This window comes from Ornithorhynchus anatinus, chromosome 7 (genome assembly GCF_004115215.2).
Source record: "Ornithorhynchus anatinus isolate Pmale09 chromosome 7, mOrnAna1.pri.v4, whole genome shotgun sequence".
In the NCBI taxonomy this organism is placed as follows: domain Eukaryota; kingdom Metazoa; phylum Chordata; class Mammalia; order Monotremata; family Ornithorhynchidae; genus Ornithorhynchus; species Ornithorhynchus anatinus.
The window spans coordinates 54,250,500-54,271,671 of record NC_041734.1 but is presented as its reverse complement, the minus strand read 5'-3'; the positions used below and the strand labels follow the sequence as shown (position 1 = coordinate 54,271,671).

The window sequence follows — 21,172 nt, the reverse complement described above, 5'->3', positions numbered from 1 at the left end:
TACAAGCTGATTCTTGGTAAATTACCTCTTCTACAAGGCTTTTAAACCTATATGACCCATATTTCAAAATCTCTATCCGTACCTTAAATTCTCCCAAGATGCTCAGTTTCTTGGGAGTTAGTCTTACTGTGATGAACCTGACAGATCCTTGGAGAATATATCATTTTCCTTATAAAAAAAAATTGGTCATGGTGAGTTGATATGCTTTAATCATGTTCTTATTCTTCCTTGTACTTCTGTTGTAGAAGTAGGTGTTTGGTCAATAATAAATCACTCAAGAGGATTTATTGCAGACCACTGTTCTAAGTAGTTGGGAGTCTACAACAGAGTTAATATTTGTGATGCTTTGGGATAGAATTGATGCAGGGAGACTAGTGAGGACACTGATTCAGTAGTTCAATGGGGATATTACAAGGGCCTGGACTAGTGTGGTGGCTATTTGGCTGGCAAATAAGGGGTGGAGACTGGAAGAACAGATGCAGAAAAAGTGCCGGTGAAAGAGATTGGGAAAAAGCGGTCATAAATAAGAGGAGAACCAACAATGAGTTATGTCAGTAAAACCCAGAATGGATAGTGTTTCTCGGAGAAGGGTGCTGCTGATAAATTCAGGGGGATCTAAAATATGGTAGATTCCTTACAGTTTGGCAAGGAGGAGAGATCAGTATCAGTGAAGTGAATAAGGCAGAAGCCAAGCTGCAGACAGGCAAAGAGAGAAAATGAAGCCAAATGGGTTATACAACCTGATTTAAAATGCAAATGTTTCAACCAGATCCTGAATTGATACCGAACTGAATGATTACAACCACATAGACTGTTTTCATCCCCCTTTGGTTTGTGTGAAAATGGAACAGAATACATAGTGCTGTTAAGAAACAAAGGCACTGAGGAGTCTAAGGGAAACTAGCATTGGTTTCATCCTGGACAGGAATAGCCGCTGTGTTTATTCATAAGGCCTATGGGAAGAAATTATTTAGTTCATACTTAACAGGGTTCCAGAAAGTAAAGACTGAAAAAGCCAATCTGACTAATTTATAATTAAACATTTGAGAATTTGTTTGAACCGATAATCTTAAAATAAGCGGGAGTAGAAAAAGGGGACAAAATGTGAAAGTGAGGTGAAGTGATGACATTTTTGTGTTTGCAGAGTCTCAATATATTTGAAGTATTGTTTTCAGCCTCACAGTATCTGTCTGGAGGGAAAAATCTACTGAATGCATATCTCTTTGGCCGAGATGTTTTGTGCTGGGACTCTGAGTTTTAATTTCTCCAGTAGGAGTGACAGGGCCAATGGGATCCCGAGGAGCACCGGGTGTTCCAGGTCCCCCAGGGGAAGTTGGTGTTCCTGGAAAAGCAGATGCCCCACCAGGAAAGCCTGGGAATCCAGGATACCCAGGCACACCAGGAGCACGAGGAGAGCAGGGGCTGCCTGGACCAGACGGTAAAGCATTTGCTATCTCTGTTATTCAGGATTTATCTGACACTTGGCAAAAAGAAAATTCTTCATTCATTTTCTTTCATTACTCTTCCTACCGACTCCATGAGAGGTTGGTTTGACTCTCCATTTTGCAAATGAGCCAACTGAGATCATTTGAATCATCCATAAGCACATGGATTATCACTAAAAGAAAGATTTGATGATTCCGATTATCTTACATTTTATTTTTGCTGAACAAGATTCCATCTGGTATAAAATGGAAATGTAGTTTTCAAGGCTATTTTTAAAGTTGTAATTGTCTCCTCTAATGAATCAATCAACTGTATTTTTAGAGTGCTTACTGTGTGCAGAGCACTTTACTAAGTCCATAGCATGTATGGGTATGTAATATGTGTGCTATCTTTCTTCCTTCTCTAGAAATGGTGGATAGTTGAAGTCGCAACTACTTCCTAACAGCCATATCCTGACCTTTAACGCATCCAACCACCTTACCTAGAAAATAGTTGTCAATAAACCAGACAATTATTTATTATTGAGTACTATTTTGCACTGAAGTATGACTCTACTGAGTCTGAATAGTGATCCCTGTACGTGCTAAAAAATCTGTACTTGGCCCAGTCGGCTTATTGTGGCTGCACATTTTGGTGTACAAGTTTCATACTGGACTAGTAGTTGGCCAGAACTGAACTGGAAGTAAATTTGACTAACTTTTAAGGAGCACTGTAAAGATGCCATTCCCCCTCTGGGAGTTGTAGAATCATTAAAGATCGCATGAATAAGTGAACATCATTAGAAAAATGGTGCTGCCTAGTGGAAAGAGCACGAGCCTGTGAGTCAGAGGACCTGGGTCCTTATGCCGTCTCTGCCACTTCTCTGCTGTGTGACCTTGGGCAAGTCACTTAACTTCTGTGTGCCTCAGTTACCTCTTCTGGAAAATGAGGGTTAAAACTGTGAGGTCTATATAGGACATTGACTATGTCCAACCTGAGTGTGTTGCATCTGCCCCAGGGGTTAGTACAGTGCCTGACACATAGTAAGGTCTTAACAAATATTATTGTTGTTATTATTACTAGTCGTCTGTATGCCAGAGACTTTTAGGTCAACTTGGACTCCTGTCTGGTCCAGGGACACTCCATCTACTGTTCTATGACACTCCCCACTCTAGGCACAGGGCCTACAGGGGACTGGAGGAATTTTCTCATCCCAGTCAAATTTGGATTTGCCCTGTTGCAACCTAGCCTTGTGGGTGAAACTATACCAACCTGTTCTGGGTCATCTGTCCAGCATTTCAAGTTAGGTTGTGCAGAGTATAGTATTCTAGACACAGAGTAAATCACAACTAAATTCCAGAATATGTGGTCCTGACCTCAAAGAGTTGAGAATTTATGGATTTTTTCCATACAGAAAAAGCTATCATTCATTAATAAAAAATATGGAAAAGAAAGTCTAAAATAGAAATTACCTTACTCTCCCCCTTCTCTCTTCTCTTCCACCCTGCAAAATAACCAAAACATTCAAACTAAGAATCAAATTCCAGGATTCAAATGCCAATCATAGTTTTTTTTTCCTAACTCAGTTTTTCTAAGTCTTTAAGAGTTATGAAAACAGGATAACTAAGAATGATGCTTGATGGTGACAAAATATCCTGGGGCTGAGGAGAGAAGGGGAAAAGAAGGAATAGGTAAAGGGGAAAAGAGAATGATACATATGTGAGAATAAATGAAATTATGATTACTCCTATCTGTAATTTATTTTAATGTCTCTCTCCCCTTGGAGACACATCCACCAACTCTATTATGCTATACTTTCCCGAGTGCTTAGTACAGTGCTCTGCACGCAGTTAGCACTCAATAAATGCCACTGATTTAAGGAAGTGATTCATAAAAGCAATGCTTTTCCCCCATTAAGTTGTGCACTGTACTTCTGGACCTCCTGGACCTCAAGGAATGAAAGGAAAAGCAGGACCTCCAGGAAGAAGTGGTGTGAAAGGTGAAAAAGGCAAGTATGTAAGATGAACTGATTTCCAAAGAATAGGTTGAGTTTCTTAGATGGCTTTAAAGATAACCAGTAAAGGAGTAGAGGGACTCTATAACTTTGTTTTTCTTCAATATTAGATTTGTAAAATAGCTTTTGCCTTTATTATGGGCAAATGGAGGGAACAATTATGTGAGGACAAAAAAAAAAAACAAAACCCAAAGACCGAGCACATGTGGCTTTATTGGATAAAGCAAGCATTCAGTGATACCGACACCTGCTCACCTGGGATGATCGCTTCCTCTGCTGTGAACAACAGGCTCTCCTGTCTTTTTTCTCAGCTCTTGGGCTTTCTCTTCCACTTTCTCTTGGATCAGACAGATATAGATGCAGGAACTCACAGGGTAGGAAACTTTTTTAAGCAGTTAAGGACATCTTGAGAGTGTGGAAATCATAATTCTGAAAGGATCCATTGATCAGATTGGTGAAAAGCCTCTATTTCCACATTATAGTTTAACGTTCATTTTCTTCAGAGGGAAAGGCAAACACACACATATCCCGATTTGTTTTGTATCAAACTGTTTGGTTAGAAATTTTATAAAATCGTAGTGAGACAATACATATTTGGGAACCAAAAACATGGACCATATGACCTCTCCTTTGGAATGAACAAAACACAGAGGTAGGTACAGCTCACCAGACTGATTCAAGGATTCAAATTTGGAACTGAAGACTCTAGTCTGTTGACTTGAGCCCAAACTGCTTGGGGTGTATCTAATGCTCAGGGGTGAGGTGGTGAACAGCATTGAAGCTGACTTTAAAGGGGTTTTGTTTGACACAGTGTGAAACAGGAAACCTGGAGAGAATTTTGAGGAGTCTGAGCTAAAGAACATTTCTAGGAGATGAACCATGTAGCAGCATATAATAGGGATTGAAGGGAGGGTAAGCTGGTGCTTCAGAGCATTGGCTGAAACAATAGCCTAGCCACAGTAAGACTAGAAGTTCATCCAGGGTCATAGCTGTCCCTATGGGGTCCCTATGGGGTCGTTGGGGGGGAGGGGCAGAAAATGTTGGATCCAAGTTATGCTGTGTAGGAATAATTGGCAGGATTTGGCAGTAGAACAAATGCGAGAGCTGAAAGACAGTGAGAAGTCGAAGTCTGTGAGCTTCTGGGACAGGTAGGATGCTGGTGTTATCATCTGAGATGGGAGAGACAGGAGTAGGAGGAGGATGGAGGAAGAGTATTCAAGTTTTGCTTTCTTTTTCTGGCTTCCAACAGGAAATGAAGGTGCCTGTGCCTGTACCCCTGGTGTCATTGGCCTACCAGGGACTCCAGGGCTCCCTGGAAGAAAAGGAAGGAAAGGGGAGCTGGGATATCCTGGGAGATTTGGAGAAAAAGGTGACCAAGGTTCTCCCGGGGCAAAAGGATATCCAGGACCTTCTGTGAGTCACTCCTGCTAATTAAAATTTCCACCTTGCTTAGGGATTTGATTTGTGTATCAAATCTGTCCCCTATTTTACAAGTGTTTCCATTTGTACACATTTATATTTTATATGCAGCAACTTCATATTTTCAGGATGAACTGCTGCAGGTGTATTGCTCCTTGCTGAGCTGCTCTGATTCAAAGTAATTGAATTATAAGGAACGACCCTCATGTAGACCATTCTGAAAATATAAATCCTCTTCACCTGTCATCCTACAGAACAGGATACACTTGCTCATGTAGTAGAATTTCAACCAATAAGATCTAGCTGAAATCTGTTTTGGATACCAGGGGTTAGTTGAGTCAGAGAATGGCTGAGTTCAAACTCTGGTATGGGGTAAAGGTAGGGGTGATAGCATCTCCTGGGTCAAAAATAGGATGGAGGTAGCCCCTCGGTAGCCCCATTTGTCCTTGCAGTTTTCGGTAAGCAAATGGTCAGATCAGACTTAGCCTATCCCTGTTCAGGAGGCCGGGTTTGCAGAGAAGTAGAGGATGCCCAAATCCTCATTCTAACTCAGTGGTTTCCTCCTGGAAGTACTGGCTCTGAAGCAAAGCCAGGGTATTTTCAGCCTCTCTCTATGGAGTCCTTGGCTGTAGCGAGAGACCAGGTAATCACTAAATTCTCCTAGCCGAAAACAAATGTGATACTGAAAAAGTTGATATTTTGATATTTCTCTACCAAATAAATTCCCCCAAATATCAATTTCCAGACTGGGATTAGATCTGAGGATTTGAGCAGCTATTTGTCATGGTTCAAGTAGCTAGACCATTGCAAAACAACTAAAATTGCTTCTCCTCTCTTGGGTATTTGCTCTGCTTCTGTCTCAAGCTTGTCTTAGAACAACTACAGCTGAGGTGAACATTTTAGAAGAGTGGTTTGGGAAGATCAAGGCATCAAGAGGGAGATATGAGAAGGGAGAAACCAAAAGGGAGATGTGAGAAGGTACTATTGGAAGCAAATCCAGCAGGAGGCAATCTTTTCATGCAGTAGTGCATAAGAATTGTCACACATTGGTATTGTTGGCCACCCTTGCAAACACATTAGCATCTCTATGTCATTTGTGTTATCTCTGAACCCAAAGGACAGCTATATAATCTGACTCATCATATTAGTTTCATCAAATTTGGTAAAATAAATTGGGGAATGATTTTTTTCCCACAAATGATTCCATTGATAGAAAAGGAAGCCAACCAATTAGTTGTAACAAGGCTCAGCACACATTCGCTCTATTTATTTGGTGTTATGTTGAATGCTTATCCCTGGCCATCCTATTGAACACAGTGACAATTCAGACAGGTGGGCAAAGAGGCACCCAGGCAGCTAAGGAGGTTTATGTTTTTTGTTTAATTGCTGTTCGTGCATCATTTTGGCAACCTTATTTTTCATAGGTTTCTTCCCCTTTATATAATCCAGAAGGTTTTTATTATTTTTGCAAACAGATGCATCTAGTACCCCTGTAATGCAGGGTTTTCATTCTTGCAAAACTTTGAGTTGTTGGGAAAAGGTTTTATAATTCTTCCATCATATTCTAACGAAAATATCATAGAGAAAATCTGAATTGTGGCGCAACTGTGTACATTTTTTTCTTTCTCCAAATTGAGCTTTTGCAGCATGTAACAAAAACATGACAGCTACAATCTCTGGGACTCAAAATACCCTATCCCTAGCCAAGTATCCTAGTTCACAGTGCTTCAAGATGTTTTCACCATGGCCTAGTGGATAGAGCATGGGCCTGGGAGTTAGAAGGACCTGGATTCTAATCCCACCTCTGCCACTTGTCTGCTGTTTGACCTAGGGCAAGTCACTTCCCTTCTCTGTGCCTTAGTTACCTCATCTGTAAAATGGGGATTAAGACTGTCAACCTAATCCCCATGTGGTACATGAACTGTGTGTATCTATCCTAGCACTTAGTACAGTGCTTGCTACATAGTAAGCGCTTAACAGATACCATAAAAAAAGAAGATTAGGTTTAATGATTAAACCGCCCCCTGGGAAAAGACTGCTTATTTCCAAGAGGTCCTCTCTCCTAGCATACTCTTGAACATCCTGTGTTCTCAGAAGAATTCACCTGAACTCTAAAGGAGCAGGTTGCTATCTAAAGCAATTTATTCCCTCCAGAACCAGGACCATTTACATCTTGAATTACAGGGTTGCTGCCTTATAAACCCACCCTCCTCATCTTCCCATTCAAACCTTCTTCTCCCCCTACTTTCACATTACTGTTGATAACACTACCATTCTTCCTGTCCAGTCCCACAACCTTGCATTATCCTTGACTCATCTTGCTCCTTCAGCTTACATATTTAGTCAGGCACCAGGTCATGTCAGTCTATATTCAAAGCATCTTTAGGATCCACCCCTAATACGCTAGTCCAAGTGCCTATATCGTGCCTCAACTACAGCATCGCCCTCCTTAGTGGTCTCCCTCCCTCAGCATTTGCCCTCTCCGATCCATATTTCACTCTGCTGCCAAAATAATTCTTTCTGAAAAATCTTTCTGCACCTGTCTCCCACGCCTCAAAATCCACTAATGGTTGGTCATTTACCTCCAAATAAAACAGAAACTCCTCATCACCAGCTTTAAAGCATGCAATCAGCTCTCCCCCTCCTACCTTACCTTGCTGATCTATTGCAGCCCCGCATACACACTATGCTCCTCTAACACCAACCCACACACTGTATCTTGATCTTGTCTATCTCGTTGCCTACTCCTTGCTCACATCCTCTCTCTGACCTGTCACCCTCTCCCTCTTCATATCCAACATACCACTACTGTCTCTATCTTCAAAGCTCTATTAAGATCATATCTCCTCCAATAAGTCTTCTCTGACTAATCCCCCGATTAGACTGTAAGCCCGTCAAACGGCAGGGACTGTCTCTATCTGTTGCCGACTTGTTCATCCCAAGCGCTTAGTACAGTGCTCTGCACATAGTAAGCGCTCAATAAATACTATTGAATGAATGAATGAATGAATGACTAATCACTCATTTCCCCATCAAGAGCCCAGGCTTGGGAGTTAGGTCATGAGTTCTAATTCATTCATTCAATAGTATTTATTGAGGGTTTACTATGTGTAGAGCACTGTACTAAGTGCTTGGAATGTACAATTTGGCAACAGATGAGACAGTCCCTGCCCAATGATGGGCTTACAGTCTAATCGGGGGAGAATTCCAACTCTGCCACTTGTCAGCTGTGTGACTTTGGGCAAGTCACTTAACTTCTGTGTGCCTCAGTTACCTAATCTGTAAAATGGAGATGAAGACTGTGAGCCCCATGTGAGACAACCTGATAACTTTGAATTTACCTCAGGGCTTAGAACAGTGCTTGGCACATAGTAATTGCATAGCAAATGCCATCATGATCATCATCATCATCCCTTCTGAATCGCTTTTGTACTTGGGTCCTTAGCCCCTAACCATTTTGATACTCACCCCACCCCCAAAAAAGTGTATGTGTATATGTTTAAACTTCGAGTTTCCTCTATCTATAATTTAATATCTGTTTCCCACATTAGATTGTATGCTCTTTGAGGGCAAGATCCTAGCCAGAGTCCCTCTCGATAACTTGCTAAGAAGATTACAGACCAGGCAATCCTGAAGTTGTAGTGTGGCTTCAGACCACAGCTGGCACAGTAGACATGGTCTTTGGTGCGGGTCAGATGTAGGAGAAGTGCAGGGAACAGCACCACAGCCTCCACACAGTTTTCCAAGGGCTGACCAAAGCAGTTGAAAAGATCAGCAGGTCTAGGGTCTGAAAGCTACTAAGCAAATGCAGCTGCCCTGAACAGTACATCAAGATTCTGAGACTGCTTCATGACCGAGTAGCTGATTGGGTCAGAGCTGAGCTGCCCTGCCTCAGCCATTCTCTACTGCCAATGGAGTAAAACAGAAATGTGTAGTGGGCCACGGACTGTTCAGCTTTTTCTTTGTTGTATGCTCTAATCTCCTTGTGGGGCAAGGATCATGACAGTCAACTCTCTGTATTGCACTTTCCCAAGTGCTCTACCCACAAAAAGTGCTCTATAAATGCCACTGATTGATTACACGCTAAACCAGGAGAGAAAATACCTTACATAGCTTATGAAACACACAGTTCTATGTGCAGCACAAGTTAAGCCATCTATCAAAAGCAGCTAATCAACTGCAAATTCATGTATTTTTGTTTCTTCTTTATAAGGGTATACCTGGTTCCTTGGGAATGACTGGACCAAAAGGAGAAAAGGGAGACAGAGTTATCCCCAGAATAAAAGGTAAATCCAAGTTCAGCTGTTTCTGTAACTCTATGAAAGGAGCTACATCTACCTATTAATCAACTCTATAATAATAATTAGAACGATCAAAAACCATCCCCACAAACTATAGCTGTACACTGACAAACAGCCAAAGTGTAAGGTGAGTTGAAAAGAACCTGCTTAGAGTTTTTCAGTCAAGCATTCCTAAACTTTTACAGATCTTGGCCTTTCCTCAGACCTGGGTTATAGGGTTTACGATCACTGCCAGCCACTGTCAACAAAAAATCCTTTTCCATAATGTAGAGTTTCTAAATATGGTATAAAACAGCATGGCCTAGTGCATAGAGCATGGGCCTGGGAGTCAGAAGGACCTGAGTTCTAATCCTAGCTCTGTCTCTTGTCTGCTATGTGACCTTGGATAAGTCACTTTACCTCTCTGTGCCTCAGTTTCCTCATGTGTAAAGTGGTTATTGAGATTGTGAGCCCCATGTGGGACAGGGTCAGTGTCCAACTCAATTACCTTATATCTGTTCCAGGGCTTAATACAGGGCCTGACAGGTAGTAAACACTTAACAAATACTGAAATTATCATTATTATTATTAGGATAGGCACCCCTAGTCAGCCATCAAAAGTGAGTTGATCATAAGGAATATCCCTATTTTATTGATGCACAAGAATATTGGATGGCTTTTGGGAACGCCCGAGTTTCCATTGAACACAACACAGCTTGTCACAGCTGACTTCAGAAAGGTCAGCTCACTGAGGCTCTGCTCTCAAACTCCCTTGTTTTGGTTTGCTCTCATCACATCTCTTGTAACATTATTATTATTATCATCATCATCGTTATATTTGTTTAGAATCTACTGTTTGTCAAGTACTGTTCTAAATGCTTGGGAAGATACAAGTTAATTAAGTCACCCACATTCCCTGTCCCACATGGGTTTTCAAATGAGGAAACTGAGGCACAGGGAAGTCAAATGACTGTCACATGACAAGTAGGTGGTAGGGTAGAGATGGGGTTGGAATCCAGGTCTTCTGACTCTCAGGCCCCTGTTCTTCTCACTAGGCCACGCTGTAACCTCTCCCTCTGGCCTTATGGTTATATTGTACAATATTGTTATATTGTACTTGCCCAAGTGCTTAGTACAGTGCTCTACACAGACTAAGAGCTCAATAAATACTGTTGACTGACTTATGGCCTCTGCTGCAGCAATTCCCATCATTTGCGAACCTCCTTTGGCTACAGAACAGTTAATATTAAATATTTGGGAAGATTTGAATGTACAGTAGTACTAAGTGTTTAGTCTATAAAATAATTTTATGATAAAAATATAATGATGTACTCAGTAAGCAAGCATTGTGATTCAAAATAGAGCTACAGGACAGGAAAGCCTATTTCTTTTTCCTAATTCAATTTACATCGGGAAGGGGGTGATAGAAGAAGCAAAATATGACCTGCAAACTCTGAATATCATATATCATTAGAACTAAAAGGAAAAGCATAGATGCTCTTTGAAAGGAATACCCTGAAATAGCCAATATTTGGTGACATAGGCTGTCCTTCATGTAAAACAAACCTGCCTGCACAATGCAATCCTGCACATCACTATACCAAATGTTCTTCAGTGAAAACAGCCTTGTAAATAGGCTCAGAAATTCTCAGTTTTCTCCTCCCACTTTTTTAGAGTTGCTGCTTCTCTCTAAGTTGTGAAAAGGGGAGAGGGCTGCATAGAAACTTTGCTAGCCGAGCACAAAAATGGGACTTCCTAAATATCTTTGACTTAAACCATGCCATCCCAAAGGTTGGTACTGTCTCTTTATCCAACTATCCCTTTTTTAAAAAAGTAATAATTGTAAATTCAGAAATGTGGCCTAGTGGACAAAGCATGGACCTGACAGAAGCAACTGGGTTCGGGGTTTTTTATGGTATTTGTTAAGCACTTACTATGCGTCAGGCACTGTTCTAAGCTCTGGGGTAGATACAAGATAATTGGGTTGGATGCAGTCTTTGTCTCTCATAGGACTCACAGTCTTCATCTCCATTTTACAGGTGAGAGAACTGAGGCACAGAGAAGCTAAGTGACTTGCTCAAGGTCACACAGCAGACAAGTAGTGGAGCCAGGATTAGAACTCATGACCTTCTGAATCCCAAGCCCTTGCTCTATCCACTAGGCCATATTGCTTCTCATAGACCTGGGTTCTAATCCTGTCTCTGCCACTTGTCTGCTGTGTAATCTTGGGCAACTCACCTCACTTCTCTATGCCTCTGATAGTTTAAATGTAAAATGGAGATTAAGACTCTAATCCCCATGTGGGACATGGACTCTGTCGAATGTGGTTAGCTTGTATCTAACCCAGTGCTTAGTATAGTGACTGGCACTTAGTAAACTCTTAACAAATACCATTAAAAAAATTCTGCTTTAATATCCCTTCATGAACTGGGGAAAAAAGATCCATGGATGGTGCAGGTATATCTTGACACAGTATTCCCTCAGCTAGAATCAGGGTTGCCAGAAAAATAAATGATTATTGGACATGCCACTGTAACATCCAGTCATTAAACTTTCAACATCCCTCTGCCATTATTATCAGGAAGAAAAGGAGAAAGAGGCTCCCAAGGACCGCCTGGATTTCCAGGACTTCAAGGACAACCAGGGCAGGATGGAACTGAAGGACCAGTAGGATTACCTGGATTGCCAGTAAGTACAAGTCTCCTGCTTTGTTTTACTTCTCTTCTGTGGTGACAGATTGTGTCTTTCTCCTTGGAAGTCAGTTCCCAAGGTATTGTGCTGTAAAGAAGGTAACCTTTAATTTTCCTTTGGAATTCAAAATCACGGCTCCCAGTTCACTGACATGCAAATCAACTCTGTGCTCCTGCTCTCAGTCTAGTTCTCATAGACTGTAGATACCCAAGGCAAACTACAGTTGGAAGGGGATTTCATATTTTGAAAATGTTGGGTTGGCCCCGTATGAGCACAGAAAAAGCCTAGTGCAAAAACTCTCAGCTAATGTTTCTTGAGCCATGCAAACAAAACAATAGGGAAACCAACCCAGAAGCTCTGATGTCATCACATTTCTTGATTAATAGGGAATATTTCCATCTTTTCCAATCTTCTCAAACATGTCCTCCTGCCTCATTACTAGTCTGTGTACAGTCTGTCCTCTCCAAAATCCTCTGAAGGAAAAAAAAATCCTTAATGTCCCTGGGTAGTACACTAAAATTTAACAACCTTCACTGACAGGAATTCTTAATTTTCCCCAATCTAAATACCCCATGCTGTAGTTTAAGGTGATTATGTGGAGATGGAGGAACAGCTGATCCTCTTCCTCTGTAGAGTCCCTGACAACCATAGTTATCTACTTTAAATATCTCTCACTTCATTTATGTCATCCGCATCGGATTATAGGGTTTTTTTTGCGTGTTTTTACCTTTTTGCCTGAAAACAGTATGTCTCAACCCCTGTCTCATTAGTTTGCCATACTTCAATAATTTATTTGTACTTTACCCTGTAACAAAAAATAATACACTGACATAAGGTGGGGAGGAAGAGAAGATGGGGGAAGCGTGCCGGTAATCGGTCATTCTTCTGGCTAAGGTAGGTCAGGTTTTTCTTTGCCGTACTTTAATAAGGACTGTCATCATCTGTTGAAATACTCTCTTTACCTAAGATGTCATTTAAATTAATCAGTTAAAATATTTAAAACTTTCATCTATGGATTTGCTAATTATTGGTCTGAATACAGGTGAAACAGTTTGCGCTGATTTGAAGCAGCAAATAAATTTCTATAACAACATACATTTGAGTCTTTTGAGCTATGAGCTCTGGATTTTTATTTTAATTTAACAGGATTGTAGCAGTACATTAAACATTGTCTGAATGCAACTAGCAAGTCTTAACTAGGATTTGATAAACAGAAATCTTTGTAAAAATGAATTAATAAGGTGCTGCAGTTGATAGTGCTCTGACCTCTGGAGAATTCTGAAGTTTGCAGCAAGAAGGGTTCACTCAGAATTGGTAAACCTGGATTTTAATATGCAGTTTTATTGTAAAAATATAGATGAGAATAAACAAGTGCTACTGAAGTTGGAATTTTACTTCCGAGTCTTGATAGTCTTTAGAGCTGTTTGGGTATGTTAAAATTAGAAATACAAAATTTAAAATTTGATGAATCATTTCAATACTTCTAGGGTGATCGAGGAGGCGCAGTTCCAGGTGCTAAGGGATTTCCCGGACACCAAGGAGCCCCTGGGAGGACTGGACCTAGGGGTCCTTCGGGTTTGGGGTTTCCTGGACGACAGGGCATGACAGGCATCCCAGGAGACCGAGGTACCGTTGGTGACAGGGGACCACCTGGTGCAAAGGGCCAGAAAGGTAATTTCACATGTTTCCACGATACTTGGAAAGGCTAAATTGTTTAAAAAAAAAAAAAAAGATACCGAATCACTAATCCTAAAAAGAAGAGTATAGTAGTGTCAGAAGAGACTACGTGATAATTTGTACTCATTCTCATAAACCCCACACTTTGTGGTTCCTATTTGAAGATGGCACTATTTATAATGAGATCCTATCACTTCGTAGGGAATGGTTGAAATGACCTCCATTCCACACTATGTGCATGGAAAGAGTGTCTGTTTCTCTCTGATTGCTCCATTTCATATTCTTGTCTTATGCCAAGTCAATTCTGACCCATAGTGATCTCTCCCAGATTGTCCCGCTCTCCATCTGTAATCATTCTGGTAGTGTATCCATAAAGCTTTCTTGGTAAAAAATACGGAAGTGGTTTACCATTGCTGTCTTCTGCGTGGTAAACTAGAGCCTCCACCTTTGACTCTCTCCCATGTCTCTGCTGCCCAGTATGGGTGAGTTTTGACTTGTAGCAGAGTGCCTTCTGCTCACTAACTGCTGCCCAAGCTAGGAATAGAATGGGTAGGCATCTGCTTGACTCTCCCTCCGGTAGCCAAGACTGGTTAGAGTACTGGAAACTCTCCAGATGCAACCCTAAGAGAGGGGGAATTCTTATTACTCTAGTTGAAAATATTTTTACGTCTGTTTCTCCCATCATTATAAGCTTCGTTTAGGCAGGAAACATGTGAGTCTGTTGTGGGCAGGGATTGTTTCTCTTTACTGCTGTATTGTACTTTCCAAGAACATAGTACAATGATCTGCACAGAGAAAGCACTCAATAAATATGATTGAATGAATAAACGAATACCTTGAGAAACAGCGTGGCCTAATGGATAGAGCGTGCTGGCCCTGGGAGTCAGACCTGGGTTCTATTCCTGACTCTGCCACTTGTTTGCTGTGTGACCTTGGACAAGTCCCTTCATTTCTCTGTGCTTCAGTTACCTCATCTGTAAATGGGGATTAAGACAGAGAGCCTTATGCAGAACAGGGACTGTGTCCAACCCAATTTACTTGTATCCACCCCAGTACTTAGTAGTCCCTGGAACACAGTCAGTGCTTAAAAATACCACAAGTATTAATTATTATCATTATGTCGTTCTGCTGTTCTTGACTAAGTGTTTAGTGTACTGCATCCATTGTGTTGGCTTCTTAACTTCTATTTCTACTACTGTCAGACTGTTCCTGTGAACATGATTTCAATGCTAGTGAACTGGCTATGTTCCAGGATATTGCTGTTTGTGATCCTATGTGCTTTCTGTCGTTGAGAAGGGCTCACAGGTGATGCAATAAAACTGTTAAAGAAGCCAGATGTGTCTTCTGTGGTAGGTCCAGGTCTCACATACTGGAAATTACTACCCCTTTATGCATTCAGTAAAATAGTAGTCATAGTGGAAAAAGTAATAAAAGGTCAGATTCTTAACCTGTATGCAACTATGAGAAAATTCCTTTACATAAAAAAATGGAACTTCATAATTAAGATTCTATTAAGGGCTTATATGACTCTTCAGGCCACCACAGTTGAATAGTAGTCAATAATCAATAGGGCAAAGACATATATTGAGTGACCTATGCCAGCATCTTCATAAAAAATAATGTGATTGTCTTCAATGTGTGTAATGCTGTTCTGATGCTTGGGGAGCATAGAAAGAAAAATTAAAGACATTTCATTAGACTGTAAACTCTTTGCGGTCAGGACCATACTTTATATTTCTAATGTAGAACCCAAAAGTCTAGTACAGAGTTCCTAGACCCAAAAGTACTGAGCTTGATGAGTCCCTGCTGACAATCGAGGTGGGGAAGGCAAACATAAGAACAATGAAAAATTGATGAGTATGTTAATGAGTGGTTAATGATAACATGACAATATTTAGCTAGGGCTGCTGGACAAAGTCTCCAGAACCACTCTGATTTCCCCTTCAGCCAGTAAATAGGTAAACCAGATCAACCCAATGATGTAAAGTTTGTGCATCATTCATCCGCCAGCAGTCCTCCACGCCTCAGTGGGTGGGGCTTCGGTGCTGGTTTGCCATGGGTTTCTGAGATGAAGGTAGGCCTGAAGTTCTAGGGGCCCAAAGCAGCCTACCCCTAGATGTTGGCTGCTCAGGCAAGAGTCCTTCCTTCACCCTTCCCTCTGCAGGTAATGCAAGGGGCAGGCCTTCAGTACCTTGATGGCCAATGGCCTGGTGCTGTTGATGGGAGTAGGATTTTGGCTTTTGAAACCCCCCCTCCTATGGATGCAGCCTGGCCCCTGGCTAAAATACCATAATTATTAAAAACAGCCACTTGGAGTTACTGCCATGATGTCTGACAGACTAAAGTAGCCTCTTCCTTTCCCTACTTAGAAAACCTGAGACAATTTTCAGTGTCAGTTCAAGATCTATTTTGAGTTCAATTTCCAAATATTGTTCTTCTAAGTCCAAAAGACATTATAGCATATTTTAATTGGCCCTATTATGATATTTCATCCAGAATTTAAAGCAGTGCTAGCAAGAAAGTTACCGTTAACCTTTCAGTGACAAAAAGAAAGCAGTTGAAATCAAATTTAACATTTATGAAAATTGAACATTGCTCAAGTGCGTCTTTTTTAGCCCTGAGATTCCTCTGCACGCTATTTAGGAGTGGATACTAGAAGGGCTTGAATAGTTTGGTCTCTTGGGTTAGATCAGGTTAACATGAGTAACTGGCAACTACCAGTGTCAGGTAATTTCCTTTCTTTATTCCCCAGAGCAATCCACATCAAACCACATTACTTCATTCCACTGCATTATTTTTAAGGATCATGAAGGAATCTATATGTCTATAGTGACATAGTTGTGAAGATTTCTTTCATATTCTTAACACTGATGCTGTTGATGTGAAATATTTACCACCCCAGCCCACTTTTCATCTCCTTCCCAATCCTATGCCCCCCTGGAATCTGCACGTGCTTTCATGGCAACATCTCTAGGAATTATATGAATGTCAGAGATTTAATACATAGGCCACTTACTCTGCAGATCCTCCTTCAATAGGAAATGTATTTTTCTTTTTGGTGACATGCTACAAATAGAAAAAAAATTGATCAAATTTAAATAACTTCCAACACATCCAGGGACAGATTCATTAATTCTTTGGACATTTCTATTTTGGTTCTCTTCAGGTGACACATTTCCCTGTGCCTCAGATTTTCCTGGAAATCCAGGCCCACCAGGCTTTCAAGGTCCTCCAGGTATATCTTTACCTAATTAGAAATGTATGAAATGTTTTCCAGTTGTAACTGTAGCTCCAAGAAACGGGCAAGCCATTCCAGAGGTTGGGGTAAGTGGATGTCTCTAAAGGCATCATGGAGTGTCATTCTGAGTGATTCTTTTCCTACACTTATCAATTTTGCAGTAACATTGTGGGACAAACTTAGAGGAGCGCTGTGGCCTAGTGGAAAGAGCACTGGCCTGGGGGTCAGAGGAACTGGGTTCTAATACCGACTCTGCCACTTCCCTGATCTGTATCCTTGGGCAAGTCATTTAACTTCTATATCCCTCAATTATCTCTTCTGAAAATGGAGATTCATTGCCTATTCTTACCTTACTTAAACTGTGATCCCCATGTGGGACAGGGATGGTATCTGATCTAATTAACTTGCATTAATCCCAGCACTCAGTACAGTGCTTGACACATAGTAAATTCTTAACAAATACAATAATAATGCTGTCTTGCAGAGAACCAGTGTTATCAACCTGCACTGGCAAAAGTTATTGGCCTGAATTCTACTCTCACATAGACTCTAACTTGTAATTACTATTAACCCCATGGTAAAAGTTGTATTTTATTTTTCAAGTAAAAGCTAACTTTCTATTTTCCATGTGATTTGGGAAAACAAATCTTCAAACATGAGATCTTGGCTACATATCAACAACCATATTTATTAGACTCTAATATTTTTCTAGGACCAAAGCCTTGAAATATTCTTGTGGCCACCTATGGGTGTGCATAAAAAATAGTGTGACCTTGATTGAGCTCCCTGACTTTAGGGTCGTTGTTCTGTACACGAAGGTCTCTTTCAAAATCATTCCTCCTAGGAATAAACTTAAACTAGACTAGTATTCCAGAAGATGATTCCTGGGGTGAGCACTCAATTAACTCAGGGGTTGGAATTGGGGTTCCTTTCAGGTGGCCCTTTTTTAGAAGATTTTTTAAAAATGGTATATAAGCAATTACTCTGTTCCAGGCACTGTACTAAGCACAGGGGTAGATGCAAGCTAATCAGATTGGACATAGTCCATGTCCCATATGGGACTCAGAGTATTAATCCTCATTTTACAGATGAGATAACTGAGGCACAGAGAAATGAAGTGGCTTGCCCAAGGTCACACAGCAGTTAAATTGTGGAGCCAGGATTAGAACCTAAGTCCTTCTGACACCCAGGCCTGTCCTCTATCTACTAGGGCATGTATTTGAAATGTTTAAGAAAAAAATTGTTTTAATGATCAAATGCATCTGATAGCGTGGGGCATTTTCAGTCAGCAAGAGGGCAACCTATTTGATCTCACTCTTAGAACTGCTATATATGAGGGGACTCTCTTAATGCTTAATCAATCCATCAATCAATTGTATCTATTGAGCACTTACTATGTGCAAAGCACTATACTAAGTGCTTGGGAGAGTACAATACAACAGATTTATCAAACACGTTCCCTGACCGTAACAAGTTTACTTATTTTGCCCTCAGTGTTGTGGTGGGAGACAATTTCCCCAGCCAATTTAATATATGGCAGATATCATTGTGAACTCTGTGGATGTACTAAATAATTCTCGGCATCTTCTAGAATCCCATAATTTTGCTCGATGTATAATAGTGAATACAGAAAAAAAAATACCTTCATGCTACCTGCTTTGACCTCCAATTTCTTTTTAAAGACATGCTTAATGACAATATTATTTCATTGTTGCTGCTATTATTTAGGTCCAAAGGGAATTCAAGGACCCCCAGGTCCAGCTGGACCCCATGGTTTTGACGGGGCCAAAGGCCAGAGAGGCAAGCCAGGAATTTCCGAAGTGCCAGGACCAGCTGGTAAATGAAAAGCTATTTTTGTCTTTTGGAATAAATCAACAGCCACTGTCAAATCTGTCAAAGTCATTTCAACATATACGAACGGTACCAAGATTATTTTTCTTCAGCATCCTAGGTATTGGCTTCTGGTACCTCCTAACCAAGCCTAAAAATTAAAACGTAACTAGGGTAGCTGTAATTCCAATCAAGAATATTACAACTAATACAAATTTTCCTTGCCAACCACTGGAGGAGTTAGGTTCCTGAAAGTCCCTGCAGATGGCAAAAAGCAAAACCTTATGAAATAAAGGAAATTAAAGACTGCCCAGCTTCCATTCCACTGAATGAAATTTAAGAACGTTTGTGGAGGGGAAAAAGCATTTTAAGCCCGTTTCAAGTCAGCCATGATCTCACTTGCTCTCTCCAGCACTCAGTTAAAATTGAGCGTGGGTACTCGAAACTCCAGCTGCAAAAACCATAGTTGGAAGAGAAACCTACATACCCAGTCACCTTTCAATCTGTTGAATGGGAGATATTGCAGAAATTTCATTTTTCACTTAGAAACCAAGACTTCCAACTTGCTGGACCCCAAAATGTAGCATTCATTCATTCATTCATTCAATAGTATTTATTGAGCGCTTACTATGTGCAGAGCACTGTACTAAGCGCTTGGAATGAACAAGTCGGCAACAGATAGAGACAGTCCCTGCCGTTTGATGGGCTTACAGTCTAATCGGGGGAGACAGACAGACAAGAACAATGGCAATAAATAGAGTCAAGGGGAAGAACATCTCGAAAAACAATGGCAACTAAATAGAATCAAGGTGATGTACATTTCATTAACAAAATAAATAGGGTAATGTAAATATATACAGTTGAGCAGACGAGTACAGTGCTGAAGGGATGGGAAGGGAGAGTGGGAGGAACAGAGGGAGATGGGGGGAAAAGAGGGTTAAGCTGCGGAGAGGTGGGGGGGTGGTAGAGGGAGAAGGGGAGCTCAGTCTGGGAAGGCCTCTTGGAGGAGGTGAGTTTTAAGTAGGGTTTTGAAGAGGGGAAGAGAATTAGCCTGGCGGAGGTGAGGAGGGAGGGCATTCCAGGACCATGGGAGGACGTGGCCCAGGAGTCGACGGCGGGATAGGCGGAAGAACCCTGCTTAGTGAGCCATCCGAAGTTGGAAAGTTGCTGTATTTTTGGAGAAACTTAATTTACTTCCAATAGTAGGATTAAATCTGTAAATGATATATATATATATATATATTTGGTTCTATAGGCTTTCCTGGTGACAATGGAGATCCAGGTTTTAAAGGTGACAAAGGAACCTCACCAGTTGGTCCTCAGGGTTTTCCTGGTTCACCTGGTATCAATGGGCAAAAAGGTATGCCAGGTGATCCTGCTTTTGGCCACCCAGGACTTCCAGGAAACAAAGGTTCTGCAGGATTTCCCGGACCTAAAGGATTTAGAGGTGACCTAGGATATCCAGGATCTCCAGGTATGAAATTCTAGTTGTCTCCTTAACCTATTGGGTCGTGAAGCACTATAACGAGTTATAGTCATCCGAACACTTCGTGATTTAGTGGAAAGAGCACGGGCTTGGGAGTCGAGGTCATGGGTTGTAATCCCAGGTCTGCCACTTGTCTGCTTTGTGCCCTTGGGCAAGTCACTTAACTTCTCTGTGTCTTGTGTGTAAAATGGGGATTAAGACTGTGAGCCCATGTGGGACAACCTGATTACCTTGTATCTATCTCAGTGCTTAGAACAGTGCTTGGCACATAGTAAGTGCTTAACAAATACCATTATTATCATTATTATATCCCACCTTGACTCCTGCATCACTCTTCATCGACCTCCCTGCCTTCTGTCTCTTCCCACTCCAGTCCATCCTTCACTCTGCTTCCTGATCATTTTCCTAAAAAAATGGTCAGTCCACATCTCCCCATTTCTCAAAGCTTCCTATGGTTGCTCATCCACCTCTGCATCAGAAAGAAACTCCTTGCGATTGGCTTTAAGCACTCAGTCAGCTCAGCCTCTCCTATCTTACCTTGCTGATTTCCTACTATAACCCAGCCCTCTGGCTTCACTCCTCTAATGGCAAACTACTCTCTGTACCTTGATCTCATCTATGTTTCTGCTAACCCAGTGCCCACATCCTCACTCTGGCCTGGAACTGCCTTCCCCTTCATAAATGGCAGGCCACCATTCTCCCCATTGTCAGAGCCGTATTAAAATCACATCTGCTCCAAGAAGCTTACCCCAAGACCTCATCTCCTCCACTCCTCCTTCCTTCTGCATCACCTACACCTTTAAGAACCTGATATTCACCCCACTCTCAGCCCTACAGCACTTCCATACATATCCATAATTTATATTCTAATGTCTGTCTCTCCCTGTAAGATTGTAAGCTCCTTGTGGGCAGGGAATATGTCTCCTAACTCTGTTGCATTGTATTCTCCCAAGGATTTAGTACAGTGCTCTGCACATGGTAGGCACTCAATAAATACCTTGGATTGATTGATAGATCTCATATTACTTTTAGAGAAGGTTTGTCTCATATTTCTCACTGGGGCATCTGCAGGTGGCAGGTTACAGTTGGTTGTAGGGGACCATTTGGAGCAT

The 21,172-nt window shown here is 41.3% G+C and overlaps 1 protein-coding gene and 1 non-coding gene across 4 annotated transcripts in view; one reads left to right on the top strand and one right to left on the bottom strand.

Moving 5' to 3' along the window:
• COL4A4 (collagen type IV alpha 4 chain) overlaps positions 1-21,172 on the top strand; it is a 123,132-nt gene that overhangs the window by 43,958 nt on the left and 58,002 nt on the right. For 2 of the 3 annotated variants that reach the window (XM_029068967.2, XM_029068968.2), the window contains 9 exons: positions 1,271-1,438; positions 3,344-3,433; positions 4,689-4,852; positions 9,072-9,144; positions 11,720-11,826; positions 13,317-13,500; positions 16,673-16,741; positions 18,473-18,580; positions 19,830-20,048. In XM_029068967.2, the coding sequence (XP_028924800.1) occupies positions 1,271-1,438; positions 3,344-3,433; positions 4,689-4,852; positions 9,072-9,144; positions 11,720-11,826; positions 13,317-13,500; positions 16,673-16,741; positions 18,473-18,580; positions 19,830-20,048 (1,182 nt within the window). The remainder of the gene's footprint in view (positions 1-1,270; positions 1,439-3,343; positions 3,434-4,688; positions 4,853-9,071; positions 9,145-11,719; positions 11,827-13,316; positions 13,501-16,672; positions 16,742-18,472; positions 18,581-19,829; positions 20,049-21,172) is intronic. The other variant, XM_029068969.2, reaches the window with a different exon arrangement.
• On the bottom strand, positions 13,999-14,137 carry LOC114813588. The gene has a single exon (XR_003761305.1). It is a non-coding gene; the product is annotated as a small nucleolar RNA SNORA7 (small nucleolar RNA).